Genomic DNA, 21915 nt, shown 5'->3' with positions numbered 1-21915 from the left:
TTGATGACACAGACATCATATTTGAGCAGAAATACAAGAATTTAAAGGAGTAATCTCACTAAAAATATTACACAACTTCAGGTGTTTCCTGCAAATTTGCTTTATGTAATTGGGTGGATATAAATTAAAGAACAAAAACTTAAGCAAGATACATGTAACAATTTAACAGAACCTGACAATCTAATTTCTTTCATTTTTTTTTTTTTTTCTCAAATTCATCTTGTGGTCTTTCCATCATGGGGCTCATAAGAAAATAAACCAACATACAGATACTAGAATCAAATGTCAAATCTTTAAGAAGTACTTATGATATACTAAATTCCTCTATAATGCAGTTATGAAGAACCTTTAAGATACTCGTGTTTTTTATGTAGAAAAGTGTTAAGAGTCAAATATTCAACTCAATATAAAATAATAAGAAACATTTCTGATTTGTTAGGTTGAAATTGTTTCTCCTTTTGCTAATGAATTTTTTCTTTTTAGCTGTAATATCACTGAGCTGAACAAATAAATCACCTTCGAGTACATAAGGAAAAATAAACACATGCTAAGTGGATAAAACATTACAACTACATCTTTACTAGACCATCTCTACCTCTAACACATCAGAAGCTTAGAGATTCAGTGTTCTTACATTAACTGCAAGAAAAAGATAAAGGAGAAATTCCTTCTTTTTTGAGATCACAACTATGAAGTCATGTGGTTATACAAATTCTGCATTTGTGTGCAAAACATTAAATACATTTATCTTAATTCTCCTTGCTTACTAGACTTGTCAGTCAGCTAGCAGGACTTTCCAAGAGACAAGAGACTGAGATGCGTTTTGTATAACTTCAATAACCTCAGCACTACAATAATAAGAGATGCAGTATCCTTTTGCTATGGTTCAAGACAACAGGGAAGGAGGTCACAAGAAAAGAATAAATCAAAATTGTTAAAACTGAGAAACTTTTCTCAGTTCCACTATGGTGCCACTTCTATTTTTACATAAGCATTGTGGCATAATTCAAGCTCAATAAATCAGAAATCTTAATATTTAAAATTTACCTTGACTTTTATAACCATATTAATCAAAATAATTAGATAAAACACATAGGAAAGGGTAATATTAAACCCCACTTTATTAGAGTTGATTTCTTGAAACATTAACTCATTTTTTTTTTTTTTAATAGAAAAGGGATAGTGCATCTCAGTTTGCTTACAAGCTAGGAGATCACTTTGAATTCTGCATTTCCTAACTGCAAACAGATATAGCACTTATAACAGGTTATAAATAAACTGGTTTTCAAGCATAGAGCCAGCCCCAACGATAATAATACACTATTAAAAAAGACCTAAGGCAATGAATTCCATTTCCAATGGAAAAAAAGAACTGTGCAAACAAGCTTAGAACTACTTTTTTTGTGCCAGTGTTATAAAATGTAGCTTTTAATAAAACCTTGACCCAAATGCCAGCAACTTGAGAAAAGAATTTGGGTGGGGGAAAGAAGAAAGTTATTTCATTTAGGAAAAACAATCACTATCTTTTTCCTAATCTTCAACACACACAATTTAAACATATACAGCTGCTGTAACACTTTACACAATTCCTATGTACTGGAGCAATAACAAGATCTAAATACAATTATATATTTTTAAACACTGGGTCAAGGCTTTACATAAAAATACCATCCTACTTTTCCCCCTAAGTTTCTAAAATATGACATACTTTTTTCCCCAACATCCACAGCCATTCAGAAATCTTTAGGAAACTTTTGTGCATGATCTTAACTCCTAATCCCTGGCTCTTTGGGCTCAGTGACAAAAGATCAAAACCACCAAAAACGATGGTTCACTTGAAGTCAGATGAGAGATCCTGGCTCAATTTGTCTCATAGGACGAAAGCAGTGCTGCATCAACTGGCTCCATGCAGGACGGGCACGTGAAGGATCTCATCAACCAGTCGTCTATACAGTCCAGATGATAGATGTGCATGCACGGCAGAAATCGAATTGGGTCCCCATAAACAAAGTCCATCATACAGATCACACACCTGTTGGGAGTGAGGAAAAGAAATCAGAAAGCATTTTTAGAGAAGTGATCTACCTAGAATACTCTTTAAAATCCCATTACAGTGTTAAGCTGACAGATAAAAAAATGGCTTGCCAGTCATCCTATCACCACAGCAAATTGAATTTTTTTTCCTATAAGTGTTAAACCATCCACAATCTCTTACTTCAATTCTCATGGAAATATGTAGAGTTTGAGAGCAATCAACAGAACAAACAAAAATGGACCACATGGGGATCAAGTCCATTGCTAGAACTGTGCTTGTAACACAGCTACATAGAAGAGAGCGAAAGGAGAATGTGATGCTTTAGGCAGGAAACTATCAGCTAGATAAACCTCGTTCGTTTACTTGAACTGAGTTTTCAGCGTAAGTCCAGGAGTAAGATAGTTTTAATTTTAATAACTATATATAAAAACAGAACACTAATGTCAGCCTAGTGACTGGGCTGCGGTAGGCTGGAATTCTCTTTATTAACCTCAGTTTCAAGTTGACCGCACTTTTCTTCAGGCTCAAAAAGCAACCAAATTCTGCACTGTTTCAAAAGTCAGTATTCTAGACAGGCTATGATCTTAAATGCTAGCACTAAATGGTGCTATGGCTCAGACAGTCAAACATCAACACAATACGTAAATCACATTATGCCTGTATTGGCAAGACCATTCTCAACCTAAAATGAATATGGCTGTTTTCATTAGAAACTCTCAGACAATGGCCCTGGCTGGAGTGGCTCAGTGGACAGAGTACTGGCCTGCAAACCAAACTGCTGGCTCGATTCCCAGTCAGGGCCTATGCCTAGGTTACGGGCCAGTCCCCAGTTAGGGGTGCGCAGCAGGCAACCACACATTGATGTTTCTCTCTTTCTCCCTCCCTTCCCCTCTCTCTAGAAATAAATAAAATCTTCAAAAAAAAAAAAGAAAGTAAAGAAAAGGTACTCCCAGACAATGACTTTGAGGAGAAAAACTCCCCAGAAGTAAGATTTTATATCAAACTCATCAGGCTTAATAAAATTATTGCACAAGCTAAGAAACTGATATAAGATTTTCCTCATATTACTAAAAACCCTTAGTAAACAATTAATTTTTTCAGTCTGATGGCATGTATTCATTCATTCATTCGAATAAGCCAGTTGACTATGGCTACATAATCTACCAAAGTATTCCTATACCACAATTTACTACTTAACTATACCTCTACTGTTGTTTTTCACTAAATATCTTCATGCATAAAGCTAAAGGAACTAGAGTGAAGTACACACTTTGGGGTAGATCTCCAGAATTAACTGTCTCCAACGGTATACACCTGAAGGTCCTTGACACATTGCCAAATTGCTTTCCCAGCTGACAAGGTAATGTTGGTACTAGTTCATACACAGATGGATCATTTTTAACTGACATCAACTTTCATTCGAATGGACACAAACAACATATAAAATGGTCGGAATACATACCATTATTTAAGCTCTTTTTATACAAAAATTTTTCTTACATTGCTACAACTAAATATTCTCTTGCATTAACTGATTATATTTTCTGACTTCTAAAATGCAGAATATTTTTCAAAAGAAAATCTCTTACGATAGACCTCTGAAACATGTAAATTTGTTAAAACTTACTCTCGGATCTTTTTTTCCGATCCATCTCTTCCAGGGTCATAAACTCCTTTAGGCAGATGTTGTATAAGGCCTATTCTTTGAGCTATCCTAATTTGTTCCTCTTCAGTCAGCTGAGTTGCTAGGCGAGTCTGGCTAGGTGTTGGATGATAGACTGGAACTGGAACTTGTTCCTAAATTTTAAGAAACAGAGAAAAGGGTTATTTTATTAAAAATCTGTTTTTATATTTTCCTTTTTTTTTTTTTTTTTTGGAAGGGGCAAGGGAGTTTGGGGAGAGGTAGGCTGAGCTAGTGTACAGTAGTATGAGATTCTGTTTTACTCTGCTTTAACTTTAGCATACTGGACCTACTTTGAGGGATATAAACACAAGCTTCCCTAAAAAACCAGCATGAAATGTTACACAAAGTACTTCTCCATGAAGACCATAAAATCCAGATATATTCATTTCTGATATACAAATAGATAAATCAATATTATTACTTAATCTAATAAATTGTATGCAATATTCTGGAGGTCACAATGGAGTTTTGTTGCCTCAGTATACCATTATATTATTTACATTAGAATTGGCCAGAACATCCAGGCAAGACGGAGGCGAAGGTAAACACACTCCCCTCCTTGCACAACCACATCAAAATTACAACTAAACTGTAGAACAATCATCACTCAGAACCATCAGATATTGAGTTGAATGGAAGTCTGACCACTACAGAATTAAAGAAACCAAATCCATCCAGACTGGTAGGAGGACCAGAGATGCAGAATGGGCTGGTCCCCATCCACATGTGGTGGATAAAAATTCAGGTGGGGTATCTTGGGAGTGAGGAGTCCCAGCCCCACACCAGGCCCCCCAGCCCAGGGTTCCAGTGCCAGAAAGATAGGTCCCTATAATTTCTGGCTACAAAAACCAGTGGGGACTGAGTCAGTGGAAGAAACTTCTGGAGTCCCAAGCAGTTCCCCTTAAAGAACCCACACACAAACTTACTCAGACTCACTCCCTCTGAGCTCCAGCACCAAGGTAGCAGCTTGAAAGATACCAGTGGCATATAGGAGGAACTGAAGGGTCTGGCATCAAGGCAAGAACTAGGACAGAGCTTTCTCTCAGACTGTCATACAGAAAGCTGAATCCTCCCCCTACAGAGCCACACAGCTGGCAGGTAAGTACCATATCTGAGACTCCATCAACCTGGCTAACACTGCCGCACCCTGCAGATCCTCTGAGGCACTGACCCACCCAACTTACAGACCCACCCAAGTTGTTAACAGTCACTTTTCCATATGAATGGCTGGATTTAATTCACACTTCTCTACTTCCTAAATCCTCTCAAACAAGCAATGGCTGGCTTCAGTGAGCCCCCAACCCCTGTACCCATTGCTAAGTGGCTCTAGGACTGGCACTAGCAGCAGCCAGTCTAGGATCACAGCTTGGTTTTGCCTGGGAGACTCCAAGCCCAGCACAAGTAGCAGCCACCTCAGATTGCTTTGTAGCTCATGCTGGGTGGCCCGGGTAGAACACAGGTTGGGCCTGCAACACCCGGGAAAGCCCAGATCCTGTGCACCCTGTAAACAGCCACAAACCACATCAGAGCACCACTACCCTGTCCCTGCACAGCGGATCCTCTACGGAGGTCAAAGGTTGGTGGTCACTGGTCACAGCCAGTTCTTGCAGCTGATTGGCCTGGGTAAATCTCTCCCACTGATCTGTCAACAGCAATCAAGGCTCAACTTCAAGAGGAGGGTGTACTCAGCCCACATGAAGGGCAGACCTCAAGTACCCAGTTGGGTGATAGGGGAGGCTGTGTCACTGGACCCCACCAGACACCGACTACATGAGGCCACGCTACCAAGACAGGGAGTCACAGCAGCTCCACCTAATACATAGAAACAAACACAGGGAGGATGCCAAAACAAAGAGACAAAGAAACATGGCCCAAATGAAAAAATAGATCAAAACTCCAGAAAAAGTGCTAAATGAAATGGAGATAAGCAGAGATGCAGAGATGAAATGGAGATGCAGAGTTTAGTTTTTGAAAACACTGGTTATGAGGATGCTCAAGGTACTTAGTGAGGACCTCAATAGCATAAAAAAGATCCAATGAGACATGAAGGATACACTAATTAAAATAAAGAACAATTTACAGGAAAGAGTAGAGTGGATGAAGCTGAGAATCAAATAAATGATTTGGAACATAAGGAAACAAAAAACCCATTAGAACAAGAAAAAAAAATCCAAAATAACGAGGATATTGTAAGCAGCTTCTGGGACAACTTCACGCATTCCAACATTCGCATCACAGGAATGCCACAAAGAGAAGAGAAAGAGTAAGAAACTGGAAATCTATTTGAAAAAATAATGAAAGAAAACTTCCCTAATTTGGTGAAGGAAATAGACATACAAGTCCACAAAGCACAGAGTCCAAAACAAGATGGATGCAAAGAGGCCCATTCCAAGACACATCATAAATAAAATGCCAAAGGTTAAAGAATAAAACAGAATCTTAAAACCAGCAAGAGAAAAGCAGTTAGTTACCTACAGGGGAGTTCCCATAGACTGTCAGCTGATTTCTCAAAAGAAACTTTGCAGGCTAGAAGGGACTGGCGAGAAATATTCAGTCATGAAAAGCAGGGATCCTTAGCCAAGATTGCTCTATCCAGCAAAACTATCATTCAGAATTGAAGGACAGAGAAAAAGTGTTTCCCAGGCAAGAAAAACTAAAGGAGTTCATTATTACCAAACCATTATTATATGAAACATTAAAGGGACTTATTTAAGAAAAAGAAGATCTAAACTATGAACAATAAAATGGCAAGGTTCTGGGTTCAAACTCCTGTCAGGACACATATAAGAATTAACAAACTGATGTTTCTCTTTCTCCCTTTCTGCCTTCCTCTCTCTCTAAAAATCAATAAAAAATGGCAATAAATACAAATCTATCAACTGAATCTATAAAACAAACTAAGCAAACAAGAAGAGAGAGAGAATCATGTATACAGAGAACATTTTGATGGTTGCCAGAGAGGAGTGAGGTGTTGGGAACGGCTGAAGAGGTGAGGGGATTAAGAAGTACAAACTGGTAGTTACAGAATAGCAATGGAGATGTAAAGTATAGTTTAGAAAATGGAGTAGGCAAAGTATTTATAGGCATGACCCATGGACATGAAGAATGGTGTGTGGATTGTCTGAGGTAGTGGGGGGTGCTGGCTGTAGAGGGGAAAAATTGGGAGAACTGTAACAGCATAATCAATAAAAGATAATTAATAAATAAAAGACATGGAAAATGGAGGGGAAAAAAGAACTGGCCATTATACACTCTTATTTGCAAACTTATTTTTTCTTTCCATATAGACAACAACCCTAAAATTAATTTATTATTTACTTGAAAAGACTGATTGGAATTTGCTGCAATAAACTTTTGTAAAATTTTTTTTAGGTTTTTAGACACATATTTGGATATGATAACTGAGTGAAATAAAATAAGCCCACCTTTCCTCTCAAATGGAATACATACAATGCTTTTAGGGATATATATTAAATAGCCAAATATCTGCTTACAATATTCATTTATATGCATATATTACTATACATGTATTAATTTAGACATATTGCCATATTCAGAGAAGGAAAACTCTGACTCCAAAAAACCTCCGCTGCCTTGCGGCATACCTCTTCAGGGGAAAGGCTAAGGGAGTAAACCCCGACAGAAAATCCGGAGCCGGAGTCCCTAAGGCGGTTTGACGTTGTAGTCAACACCGGCAACTCCTGCGGCGCACCTGAACCCAAGCTGTATCGACTCCGTCTTTCCCTTGGACCCTTCAGCTGCGAAGAGAGGGGGGGGTCTGCTGCATGGGCAACAGCAGACCCTCCATATTACCCTGCCCAGGCTCTGTAGCTTCAGCGTCATCACAAGATGTCGATTCAACACGGGAGGAGACAGATACCATGTCACTCCCGAGTCGGACTGCACAGCCATTCTCGGCGGTGCAGATAGACTCTTAAGAAGCTACACCATCGTCTCTCGAGACGGACGGCTGCCGACGACGACGACGACGATGCCATATTGCTTTTTTCTACTCACATGTGTAAAATGATTATATTCATACTCTTCATAAATTCTCTCAACAGATATTCACTGAGTGCTATTTATTATGTGTCAGGTGACAGGGAGTTGAGAATAAACAAAAATAAAGTTCCTGGAGTGGTGGAAAATGCTACTTTAGATAGGATGCTTAGGGAACACCTCTCTGATGAGACATTCGAGAAGACACCTCAATGAAGTATGAGTAAGATGGTGCATCTCTGACCTAATAATTTCATTGTGGTGAGAACTATTGGAGCCATTTAATATGTTTTAAAAAAAACATCTCTACTGAATAAACTGAGACTGAACACTTTGCATCCATGTATAAAACTTTCAGAGGAAATATAAAGTATAATCACAACTGCTTACATTACATTAGAAAATGCTATTTCCATTCATCCTGTAGTATCACTCACGAGCTCTACAATTTAAGCACTTGTTTACATCCACAGCCAACATTTGTAACTGTGAGATTTTGCCTCCAGGAATAACTGCTAAATTTGTGTTAAGCTTTAAAGAAAAATTCTGTGAAAAGACCTCCATAATCATCCAGAGCTAGAATCAGTTGAGGCTGTTTTGAGCTAATGGCTTCTATGGTTCAAAATAAAATAACTGAGAGACAACCTACAATGAGAATTTATAAAGGCCCAGTATTCAATATAAATACTCTTTTTGAAAAGAAATTTTAGAGGAAAGTCTCAGACAGATATAAATTACGCTCAAATACTGAAATATTTAATTCAGGAAGAGAAAACCTTCACCACAATGTCTCCTAAAGATACAATTATGTCCCTTTAAATGAGCTTTATCCTTATAAGCTCCTGTTCTAACAGTAGTTACTGAGTTTCTTGTCAAAGACAGTTCAATATAAGACTTTAAATATTCCTCTTCTCTGAGATTCAGAACAAATGTAAATCTGTTATCAAATAATTGAGAGTGTATTCTCTGGTACAAGTAAAATACCAGTAGTTCAAAGTTTCATGTTTTATAAATTTCCATATAAATTCATTAAGAGTTACGTTAAGTACTCTCATACTTCTATCTCATCGTTTAGGAAATAATAATCAAGCATGTGAATGCTTATCAAAGCTATTTTCTTTATCCAAATTTTTATTTCATGCATATTACATGCAAAGCAGACATTATTAAGTATGGCTCTTGGATCCTGATAACCCTGAGCTTAAGCTACTTCTTTGCCACTTAACAGAGTGACCATGTTAAGCTATTTAACCTATCTGGATTAGATCCTACCTTACTTATAGGGTTGTTATAAGGCTTAAATGAGAAAGCTGGTGAACCTTGGAATTGCAGAAACTCAATAACTGGCAGTTATTATAGTCATTAAAATTGCATTCAAAGAGCTATATCTATTATTGCAGCCAAACTAGCTGTTTTTTGTAAGTTCCATGCTTTTCCATCTTACTATCTTTGCTCTTATTATTTCATCTATCTGCACGTCTATTGGTATAAATTCTACCCTGTCCAGTAGGTTGTTGACATGAATGAAGCCTTCCCCAATCCTCCTCCCTGAGGCCCAATATTGACAGACTCTGCCTCTAGCCTCAGCTTAACTACATAGGTGTTGTCTACCTAAATGAGAAATAGGAAGGTTACACAGTACAGGAAACTTCAGTTACAAGTACTGTCATCAAGTAAGAAACATGTCAATTGTTCTAGCTTTAGCAGAAGAAGGTAAGTACCAAAATGACTGCATTTCTCTGGTAGAGCTTGAAAACTTTCTTTCAGCCCAATATATCTACAACACTATGACTACAGGCAATTTTTTGCTTTATAAAGTTATTTTTTTTAAATTAGTATTTTCTTTTAAATGAGCTTTGTACCTATACAAAATTTTTCAGTTTGTAGCTCAAATTCAGAATATTTTATATGCAACATGTATATTAAAGCCCTATTTTATGCACTAGAAAAATAACTTGGCTTAACTAGGCTTCACAGTGCATATAAAAGTGACTTCAATTACTAATGATCATAAATATGGCCACTGCATCTCTGGTTTAGCTAGTCACCCCTTCAATGTTTTATAAGTGGTAGGCAAACTTTCAACACAGAAGTTTCATGGTTCAGAGCCAAAAAGACTGACTTTGCTCTGCGACTTATTAGCTTTAAGACCTTCACCAAGTTTAACCTCTATGAGCCTCAGTTTCTTCATGTGTAAAGCGCTAAGACCACTGTTAAATTAAAAGGGAATCTCAAGTGTCTGGTACAACATGAGACAAACATATGAAGGCTCCTTAAATAAACGTTACCTATTATTATCACAGTTCTAATATTACATGACTATAGAACAGTGCCCTAGTATTTACTTTAAGAAATGAATTGGGCCCTGGCTGGTGTCGCTCAGTAAATTGAGTGCCAGCCTGCAAACCAAAAGGTCTCCAGTTCGATTCCCACTCAGGGCATGATCTGGGTTGCAGGCCAGGTCTCCAGTTGGGGGTGTGCAAGAGGCAACAATTAATGTATGTCTTCACACATTGCTGTTTCTCAGGGTCCCCCTCTTTCTCCCTCTCTTCCCTTCTCTCTAAAAAATACAGCCTTGGCTAGTGTGGCTCAGTGGATTGAGTGCTGAACTGTGGACTGAAGGGTTGCCAGTTCAATTCCCAGTCAGGGCACATGCCTGGGCTGCCGGCCAGGTTGCCAGTTGGGGGTGAGCGAGAGGCAGCTGATCTATGTTTCTCTCTTATATCAATGTTTCTCTCCCTCTTTCTCCCTCCTTTCCCCTCTCTCTAAAATAAATAAATAAAATCTTTAAAAATATATAAAATCTTTAAAAAATTGAAAAATAAATGAATTAGATTTACTATTTTTTATGCCAATCATACCTTAATGAAGCAGAAATTCAAACAAATAAAAAATTTAATTTATAAAAAGAAATGGGCCCTGGCTGGGTAGCTAAGTTGGTTAAAGCATCGTCTGGATACTCCAAGATTTGTTCCCTCCCTGGTCAAGGCACATACAAGAATCAAATATGAATGCATAGATGAGTGAATAAGATGGATTCCCTTTCATGTGCTCATGCTCTCTCTCTCCCCCTGGCCTCTAAAAATCAATAATAAATAAATGGATTGACAGAGGTAAGCAAAACTTTCCAAAAAAGAATCTTAAGAGTTCACCTAGAGTCACATAACTACTGACAATGTTGGAATTAAAATTCTGGTCTCCCTTTAAGCCAATAATTTCCACTACACTATGCTTGGTTGATGGACAGCTAGAAGATTCACAAGTTACAAGGAACTAGTATAAATGACCCATGAACATGGACAATGGTGTGGGGAGACTGTGGAGAAGGGGTGGACAGGGTGAGGGGGGAGAATGGGGGAAAATGTGGGACAATTGTAATAGAAAAACAATTAAAAATTAAAAAATAAAAGATTCACAAATTAAATGATTTGGGTTTTGTCCATTTATATCACTTTGAAGAACAGTAAGTACATTGAAATGACATTTCAGGAAAGCCATCAACATAAGGCATTTCTAATAAATGGTTCTATAAAGGTTTTTCACCTGCAATAAAAGTTTTATAATTTCAGTAACATATAGAATTTAAGAATTTCAAAGAACATCAAATCCATCTATAAGTTGCCCCTGTCATATTTTATTACTGGTAGAAAAATAAATTCTAAAGTCCAGTCATACCTTCTCTGTCTGTCCTTTGATTAAAACTCCTTGGGCTACTTCAGGTAGTTCTTACTGTAAGGTTGGGGGAAGGCCAAATTCTGCTCCTACCTAAGCAAGAAAGTTGTTTTAAAACACTAGAAGACAGTGTGTTCACTTTGGGGATTTCTATTATCCAATGTCACTTTCATAAACTACGTGGCTTAAAAAGGTAACACAGCCTACTAATTCATTGTGTTTTTTAAGCATCAAAACTATTTTGATCAAGGGAATTTCATTTATCATCACAGTACTTAAAACTGAGCTACTCTGGTGGAATGCAGCTGGGATGGAATGTCACCTAGGAGGGATGAGCACCCTCATCTCCCACCCCACCCCTACCTGGGGTACCTTGGTAGAATCCTATAAATCAAAGGAATACAATTAAAAAAAACACTTTTATCTAAGACTATGAGATTTTCAGTCTGAAAATTAAAAGAGTGGAGTCTCTGCTATTTACCCTGGTCACTTGAGCCAAGTTGTTTCATATTTTTGAATATAGGAAACAATAGCGGTGTTTTAAAGGGTGATGATATACTTGTCTATAAGATAGCATCAAAGAGTTCTGTAAATGTCAACATTTGTAAGCTATTATGACCCTTAGTTTTCTCCCCATCATCAATGACTGGTTTGCAGGCTTTAAGCTAACTGCTCTTGTCCCTGGCTTTGGTCCTGGTTTTTCGCCTTACCCCTGAATACAAGAAACATTTTGGCCCCTGTTATGACCCCTGCCAACTCTTTGCGTTTTTCAACTCTTGGATTACCATTTCTAGTCCACAGTTCCAGTCCAGATGACCAGTCTTGATGAGCTGCCATCCATCCGAGATATGACGCCTCTGAAGTCACACTAGTACTGGTATAAATAAGACTATGGGTAATAAGGGACTCCAAAATCCTTGAACACACTTACTACAAACAAAAAGAACTAAATTGTTCAACAAGTAGTATCTCTAAGCATGTGCTTTTTAAGAGGCTAGATTTCTTTGGTCTTATGGTTCACTTTTGTGTAAAGGGAACACAGAAAGCACAACAGAATAGGAAAGCTCTGTTTTATGAAGAAATATACTAATAGATATTGAAATTAAAACTCTATCTTTTAATTATTCACATTATGGATGCATTTTCTTATTTGGTATTTTTTGTTAAACAAAGAAACCCTCTAAGTACCACCTAGAGGTTTTAAATGATTTAACATTCTAATTTCAGTTTACATGCAACTTTTCAGAAAGCCATAAAGGAAAGAAAATGACTAAGAACTCCTGATATTTAAAGATGGGTGTGGCCTCACCCTTTTTACCACACACAACTAATTTTAATTGCCAGCACATCTGTTAAAAATGGCCTGATATATGAGTTATTGTTTAGTTAGCTAGAGATCCAATGGTATTTTCTAGGTGGCAAAATGGAACCTTAGACAGGGATATAAAAGCAACAATTTTTTAAGATTTAGATTTCAGGACAGTTCTCACCATTTCCTAACTGATGGCTCACAGTGCCTAAACTCTTTGTGTAAACAATACGATTTATGCTGAATACCTGCTTTCCTTCTGTGAGTTGTGGAATTTTGGTGTGTGCAAGGCAGTCAGTGCCTACTCAGGACCTTGTGCTTCTCTAGTAGATAACTGTTCATACATATTGGTACCATTCAATGAGGGAGGAATTAAGTGCATTCTGTTCGACACCACTAGGAGAGCACTCTTAGAAGCTTGTGCCTGTTTCCTATGAACACAGCCACCTTTTCCCTTTGCTGATTTTGATTTGTATTCTTTGCTATAATAAATCATAGTTATGATTACAATTATAGTCAAATCTCAGTTCTTGAACATCTCCCATCTTGAACAATTCGGTTCTCAAACAGCCTTCAGAATGAATTAAGTTAAAGAACCGAGGTCCACTGTATATGTTAAGTCCCATGAGTCCTTCTATGGAACTGATGAATATTCTAGATAATATTTATAATGAAGACTACTCCTGCACTGACTCCTTTGTTTCCGAATAGTTTGTGTGGAGACATTCATTAGAAATGCTCTTTGGGAAAAAGAAGTATTGTGACAACAGTAATTACACAGTACTTGTGTTTTATTCCTTTTCTCAAAGTAAATTTAAAGATACCCTTGAAGAAACTAATATTTTGAACATTTATTATTTAGCACAGAGAAAAACACTTTTGAAATAGAGATGTTGTTATGGGCTAATCTGTCTCCCAAAATCTATATGTTGAAGTCCTAATCCCCAATACCTCAGAACGTGACTATCAGGAGTCACAAATGTGACTGGCTTCGTCCTGGGTTCTTCTGTCCTATACTCTTCCCCTAATAACTATGTCCATGTTAACAGCTAAAATTACCAATTACATATAAATGATTCACAAATATAAATTCCAGTCTAAATCCCCCTTTTGACAGTTTCAATTCAGTGTCCCAAAAATACCTCAAATTTAACGTGTCCAAAAAGGAACTTGCCTCCAAAATCTGGTCCTCTTTAAGGCTTCACTGTCTCAGTGAATGACATTTTCTTTCTAGTTCCTTCCTGATCTGAATTCAGAGACATCCTTAGTACCTCCATTTATCCCCTTACCCTCCCATATTCAACACTCCACCAAGTTCTAGTGAATTCATTTTCTATCGAAATACTGACAGAATCTGTTCTTTTCTTTCCATATCTATTGCCAACACTCTAGTCTAAGTTCCAATTTCTTCCCTAGTGTAAAATATTAGCTACAAAATCTTAATTTGTTCTCTACCTGGAAGTTAGAGCAATCCTTTCAAAACAAATCCAACCCTATGCCTTCCTCACTCACATCTTAAAACTATTTCAAATAGATTTCCATTGCTGTTAGGATGCAGGCGAAAATCCTTAATGAGTTCTCCAAAGTCTGGTAACCTACCTACCTACCTCTCCTTCCTCATCTAACAATTCATTCACTGCTGTCTAGACCCAGTGTCCTTTCAGATCCTTTGAAGAACCATGGTCTATATGAAGTCATAGCACCTGCTGTACTCTCTGCATGAAACACTCTTCTCCATCACCACTCTGCTAAAATACCTCCTCTTCTTCCTTCAGAGCTCAGTTGAATAACCACTTGCTCCAAAACCTTCCCTAACTAACCATTCTCCTGGTATAGGTTCTTATACACTAAGTTACTTTCCTTCACAGCTTTTGTCATGGATGTAATTTCACATTTACATAGTTATAATTTGAATGTTTGTCTTCCCTACCAGACTGTTAAGATCCATGACAAGGATTGTCTGTTTTTGCTCCTCACTGAATGGATAGATGAATAAACAAGCTACTAAAAATGTCACCTACAAATGCTAAATAGTCACCCATTAACTTACTCCAGTGTCTCTTTTCATTTCAGTGTTTCTTTACATTTCCTGGAACCCCTTGCCAATTGTTAAATACTTAATAATGTTAGTGAAGATGCCATAACATTGGGGTTATAGAGTTGTTTTTGCTTTACTAAGTATATTTCTATAAGAATGACTGAAAGTAATGATACCTACCTCCACCACTGCCCCCAAATAAGAACCCTAAATATGATTTTGAACACCTGTGCAAAACAATGTTTTGTTTTGTTTTTTAATCCTCACCCAAGGATGTCTTTTTTCCATTGCTTTTTACAGAGTGAGGAAGGGACAGAGGAAGGGAGAGAGAAACATCAATTGCTTACCTCTTGTTTGTGTGGACTGGGGATTGGACCTGCAACCTAGGTATATATTCCCAAACCCTCAACCCTACTGTTACGGAAAAGTGTTCCAACTGAGTCACACTGGCCAGGGCCAAAATAGTGTTTAAAAATGAATCATTTCCGATGTACAAGGGCCCTTAGTTCAAAAAGGAATACTATAAATCAGTTTATAAATGCTGGCACCTTCAAGGGTAGTTCAATTGGTTGCCCTCATTACTATGTCTATGAATATAATTCATGAGGTATTTGGTATTTGGGTTAAAAAGGTGTGTAACTGTGCAATTAGTTGATTAACATATTTCCTTACCAGTAGACTACAAGCTTAATAAAGGTAGGGACTGTGTTTGTTTGCTTACCAATGTATACTATTTACTCAGCACAATATCTGACACATAGTAGGGACTCAATAAACCTACTAGATAACTAAATGTTTTAAACCAAAGCATTTGTCATGTTCCTGTAATCCATGTCATATAGTCATAACAGGATTTTGTAATGCTATGAAAAAATTGCTAATGATTTGGATTAAGCCACCAAGAAGGAAAACGATACAAATTATAACCAAGATTGTTTTTCTTGGTTCAAAATTCTTCCAATCTATCCCACAGGAACTTCAAGATGTCTAAAACCAAACTAATTATCTCTTTCTACTTCCACAATCCTTCTCAAACTCAGAATATTCATGCCCACTATCTAGGTCAGTGATAGAGAAGTAGAGTGGAAAGAGCAGACACATTTCATGGAATTTCAGCTCTGGCATTTACCAGACATGCAAAGGTAAAACCTCTAAGCATAAGGTTCCTTATAAGAAAAATGAACAGAATACCTATCTTCAAAGAGTGCTATAAGGAACAATTAAGAAAATGTAAGTAAACTACCTACCGAGATAGGGGCTCAATATCTGGGCCTTCCTGTAATAACATCACTAGTCATTCTTCCTGATTCCTCTCTTTCTTCCCCGCTTTCCTTTATCCCTATCAACTACTTACATGTCTTATAATCTTATTTATCATTTCCTCAATATTGATAGAAAACACACATGTACTTGTCTTTTGAGTTTAAATTTTGAGAAGGTGAATTCTTAAGAGAAGCTAAGATGTTTCAAATAAATTTGAGCATTTTTTTCTTAATGCTTTCTTTAATTCTCCATGTAAACAACAAATCAAGAGAATCCATTTACTTAACTAAAATTATTAATTTAAAATTATTATAAAATATGTGTTAGGAAAAGAAATGCAGCATCACAGAAAGGGGTAGAACAATAAATAGGCTGAGGCAGAGCAAAGGAAAAGGCAGGGTCAGTCATACAAAAAAGCAAAATCTGACCTTCTCATGAGAAAAATCTCTGAAGCATTCCAGTTGCTTGTTAATACATAATAAAGCACCTATAAAATGATGAATGTTGTGAAAAAATATAATGAGCCCCATCTTAGGGAGTTTACAAGCCAAGAAAGAAGGGTCAAAGTGTAAATGTGTCTATCTGAAAGGTACTGCATTAAAAGTTGGACCAAATTTAGAGAATATGATACAATTTCAGAAACTAAAACAATGAATGCAGTGGGGAAGTGCCTAAATAATGTGCTGAGGCTGGAAATAGTACAAGTCTGGTTTGTGGTGAAGGAAAAATAGAGTCACTGCTAAAGAATGCAGCTTGTCACCAAAAGCTGTATCCTTTCCTCCAGTAGGAAATAAGAGTCAGCTCTTCTGATTTTCTCCTTACAGCCTTACAAGCTGCTGCTGGCACCACCCCCTCCCCAGCTGCAGTCTCCCACTGGGAATGTTTTCTTTGAATTGTGCCAGACTGAAACTCAAGGCCATAAAATGGAGGATTTGGAATAGATGGTCTCTGAGCATATTCTAACTGCTGTTCAATGAATCTTGACCAAAAAAACCCCAACCAACCAACCAAAAAACCCAAAGATTAGCACTAATGCACTTCCTGAATCATAAAGGATAATTTCAACATAAATTACACAATTATACATAAAGAGGGGGAAAAAGCCAGCGTTCCATCTATGATAGCGACAAATGATAGGATGTTATATTTAATGAGAAAATATACAAACCAGAGTGATCTGCATGGAAATAAACACTGTTTTCTGGGAGGTGGTTTGGCATTTGTTTGCTTTCTTTTTAAATAAATGAAGTCTGTTTCTTTCATTCATTACATAAATATTCACTGACCACTTATCATACAGGGTTATAAACAGTATCCTAATTGGAGGAGAGTTGGTAGGCATTATCACCACAGGCACTCAGCATTAGCAAGCCATTAGATAAGCTTATTCATCCATCTAAATCTCAAGGCTACTGAAATCCAGGTCACATTTTGAGCCCAGGCACCTCCAATCACATTTCAGATGCTGCTTTAGGCAAAAGAGAAAGATGTTGACCTAGACAGATAAGATCTCTGTCTTTATGAAACCTAAATTCCCTATAGTAAAGGGAGACTAAGGGATAGCAAGTAAAGAGAAGATAACTACCTCACCCACAACTGCTCCATCCTTAAATTGCCCCTTGTCCAGCAACTTCTGGGACAGGCATACATATTAGTTGACCCCACAGGCTAGCCAACATTTGATGACTTGCATCTCCTGACTGGTGAAGAGAGGTTGAACCAATCAGATTTTTTCTTCTTTTAGAGTAAGAATTGGAAAACTAAGTTAACTGACCTGAAAGGTCATCAGGCAGCAAATAAGAGGCAAGTGTAAATTGAGGTTATGAGGAAACTAATAGTATTAAAGATATATTAGACATGCTGAGTGAAGCAGACATTAGGAGAGCCCACAAATGAAAAATCCTGAAGTCCCTAAGTAAGAGAGATGGGTCTTGGTTCCTTGACAGTTTCCTAATTATAATCCATGTGTACCATTAAAATAAAGCACCTCAGAGTTCATTTTGTTTAAGACATGAGTCTCCTAAGCACCATCACTATTTTCTTTCTTAAGACTACCTTTTCCTTCTTCCCAAGCAAACTGGTTTCCAGATGGGAAATAGCACCCACTTAATGAAGAATTGCTTACCAGTGGGGCAGATCTCCAGCATAGTTGTAAACCAAGAGCTGACTTAGTGCATTAGTTATTGTTGGAACTACTTCTTGGCTACAGCCAAAAAACACTGAAATTTTACACATTTAAGCATCCTATCTTTGAATTTTACCAGCGAAAGGAATAAGAATATGGATTTCAATAATTTGTCTTTCATCCTTAAACAGAAGATGCAAGTATAATATTCTTATTTGAAAGCCAAGAATAATAAGCCCAAGAATTCTTTGCAAAACCAACCAGAGTGAGCATATATGTACCCTTTAAGGAGTTAAAAGATGCAAGCTTAAAAGTGGGTATTAATTCCAAAAAGAGTATGTCTGTAGCAGCCAAGGGTTGGCTTTGGAGCTCAGTAAGTCTGGTATTACATTTACTGCACTAAGTTCTCTAACAGACACACACCCCCTTCTCCACCCTTTTAAAGTTATTTTTTGAAGGGTCTGGGCTAACATCACCAATAAAAATTGATTTCCTCCAAAGACTGCTGAACTTAGGTTGAAAGAATTTTGCAAAATAATGCTTTAGGAAGCATATTTCTTGGATTCTAAAAGTTTTTGAGGCTAAATGGAAAACCATTTCAACCCATTGTATATACCAATTAAAATATACATTTAGATTTCAAAAAGTTTTAAAAAGTACATCTCAGCACTGGAGAAATATGATAAAAGGTAAATATAAGGTAAAAGGCCTATACAGTATTCCCTCACTTATTGTGGGTATTACGTTCTAGACCCCCCCATGAAATAGGAACCTTACATTTATTCTACACTCTTAAACCTATGTAACTTTAACAACATACATATACAGTATCACAAAATCCCAAGATATAGTGAAAAATCCGTAATAATTAAATATAATATTTTACAAAATCCTGCGATACAGTGAGGCCGCAATAAGTGAATCGCGATATAGAGGGACTACTGTATTTAATATAATACCTTTATTGACATATAATTCATACAACTTAATTAACACATTCAGTGATTTTTAGTATGTTAAAAATTATGGCCCTGGTTGGTGTGGCTCAGTGGATTGAGTGCCGGCCTGAGAACCAAAGGGTCACCAGTTCGATTCCCAGTTAGGGCACCTGCCTGGGTTGTGGGCAGGGTCCCCAGTTGGGGGCGTACGAGTGGCAACCAATCAGTGTATCTCTTGCACATTGCTGTTTCTCTCCCTCTCTTTCTCCTTCTCTTCCCCTCTCTCTAAAAATAAGTAAATAAAATCTTTAATTAAAAAAAATCATGTATCGTTATTAGAATTTTAGAACATTTTCATCATCCTCCAAAAGAAACTCCATATACCCATTAGCAGTCATTCCCCTTTTCCCCGCAAATTCCCAGCCTTAGGCAACCATTAATTTGCTGTCTCTATAGATTTGTCTATTTTGGGTATTTCATATAAATGGAATCATGTTTTCAAATCTCACCCATGTTGTAGCATGTATCAGAACTTCGTCCCTTTTTCTTGCTGAATAATCTTGTGTCCTATGTACATACCATATTTTGTTTAGCCATTCGCCAGGTGATGGACATGTGGATTGTTTCCACTTTACGGCTATTATGAATACACTGCTATAAGAACTGTGCACAAATTTCTAGGTGGATATGTTTTCATTTATCTTGGATATATAGCTAGAAGCAAAACTTCAGGATCATATGGTAACTCTATATTCAATCTTTTGAGGAACTAACAAAACTTTTCCAAAGCACCTGTATCATTTTACATTCCTATGAATGAGGGTTCTCTCCAGTTTCTCTAAATCACTGCCAAACCCTAGTGGTTTTGATTTGCATTTCCTGAAAACAAATGATGTTAAGCATCTTTTCACATGCTGATTGGCCATTTATATCTTTTTTCCAGAAATGTCTATTCAGATCCTTTTACACTTTTAAAATTTGAGTTTTGTTTTTATTGAGCTGTAGGAGTTATTTATAAATTCTAGACATCAGTCCCTTATCAGAAAAATAATTTGCAGTTATTTTCTTGCATTCTATGGGCTGTCTTTTCCCTCTCCTGATGAAGCACTCTTCTACCGAAGCACAAGTTTTTAATTCTGATGATGTCTACCTTATTTATTTTTTGGTCACCTGTGCTTTTGGTATTATATCGAAGAAGGCTTTGCCTAATCCAAGGTCATGAAACTCACTCCAATATTTTCTAAGAGTTTTAGCTCTTACACTTAGGGATACAAACCACTTGAGTTAATTTTTGTATATGGTGTGAGAAAGAGGTCTTTGTACTATGTGGATAGCAGGTGTCCCAGTACCATTTGTTGAAAACTGTTTTGCAAAAAGCCTATATTTTAACATGAGATTTTTTCCTAGAAGCCTAGTGAAATACATGTATTTTGGCTGGAGGTGAAAGGAGTAAGGATCTTCTAAGACTGCTTCTCTGAGACAACCAGGGTTTCTTGAGGAGGCCTAAAATTAGTTATGACCAAGTAGGTTTTCTACATCCTCTAGTCGGATCAGTTGTTGCAGCTTTTACACAGGTGGTTTATTTTTTCTTTTTAATGCACTATTTGTTCAATACCATATCCCTAATACTTGCCTTCTGATTGTTCACGTTGTTTCATGTAACATATCCTAACACAGAAAACAAGAAAACTTAGGAGTTATTTTATGATGATGCTTTTTAAGACACAGATACCAAGGATGCCCTGGATCTCAACGTTAAGCCTGTACTAAATGAGTGGTGAGATGCTGATATTTGTCTACTAGACTACTCAGTTGTGTTGAGTGTCAGCACCTACACATCTGGAAGTAGAAAATCAGGTTTAGTCTTTAGATTCTTCCTCAAGCTCAATTCCAGGATTAGGTCATCAGGAAACTGTTTAACTAGTAATGGAAACTAGCAGAAGAAGGAATACCAAGTGCTTAAGTCCTTTTGATAATACACCTCAAAAAGGGGGGAAAAAAAAAGCTTTCTAAACTGACCTCAATAGGACAAGTGTAAGTAAAGCAAAAGTTAAAATTACTGGAGAGTAATTAATCTTAGAACCCACATACAAAGTTGTTCTAAACAAGGCTATCTACCTACCAGCCAGCTATTTATAAGTTATTTTCAAACTGGAACTGTTAGCACACTACTTTTTCATAACCTGGTCACTGGCACAATTTCCAGACGATAAATACATCTTACTATCTCCTCTACCTCTAGCACTACCAGAAATCAAGAAATTTACCTTGGATTACCAAGAAACAGCCTAAATAGAAATACAGGAGAGTAACACAGACTTAATGGAATATTTATGACTTTTAAAAATTAGAGTTCTAAAGACATCAGTAACAAAAAATACTTATAAAATGACATTAAGTAACAATGAAAAGGATGCAAAATATTATACAGTACTACTGCACACATATTTAAGTATTTGCATTTGGGGAAAAACAAATATACGATGAAATGTTAACTGCAGTTACATTAGACCACTGGAAAGATGAGTTATAATTATGTCTATGTAATTCTATTTAATTTGCAACTTATAAAAAGGAAAGAGAACCTTGTAAAGTTGATATCACTAAGTAAATATGTAATTTTAAAAGTTACCTTAAGAAAATCCAATTTATAAGCTGAACAAGAGTTAAAGATTTTAGCCTTGGCTGATAGGCTTAAATGATTAAAGCTGTAATTCAAAGAGTTAAAGATTTTAGCCTTAGATGATAGACTTAAGTGATTAATGCATGTGGAAACTGTAACTGGAAGAGTTAAAAGATTTTAGCCTTAGCTGATAGGCTTAGGTGACTAATGTATGTGGAAAGCTGTTATT

General features: G+C 36.9%; 1 protein-coding gene across 1 annotated transcript in view; it reads right to left on the bottom strand.

Moving 5' to 3' along the window:
* Positions 1-1161: 1161 nt before the first annotated feature.
* RNF11 (ring finger protein 11) overlaps positions 1162-21915 on the bottom strand; it is a 44967-nt gene continuing 24213 nt past the window's right edge. The window contains exons 2-3 of the mRNA XM_090269435.1: positions 3663-3832; positions 1162-2032 (exon numbers count right to left, since the gene is read on the bottom strand). Coding sequence (XP_090125561.1) covers positions 1861-2032; positions 3663-3832 — 342 coding nt within the window. The 3' untranslated portion in view covers positions 1162-1860. The remainder of the gene's footprint in view (positions 2033-3662; positions 3833-21915) is intronic.

This window comes from Furipterus horrens, unplaced genomic scaffold (assembly GCF_987537825.1).
Source record: "Furipterus horrens unplaced genomic scaffold, mFurHor1.1.pri manual_scaffold_3, whole genome shotgun sequence".
Lineage (NCBI taxonomy): Eukaryota > Metazoa > Chordata > Mammalia > Chiroptera > Furipteridae > Furipterus > Furipterus horrens.
This window is presented reverse-complemented; position numbering and strand designations above follow the sequence as displayed.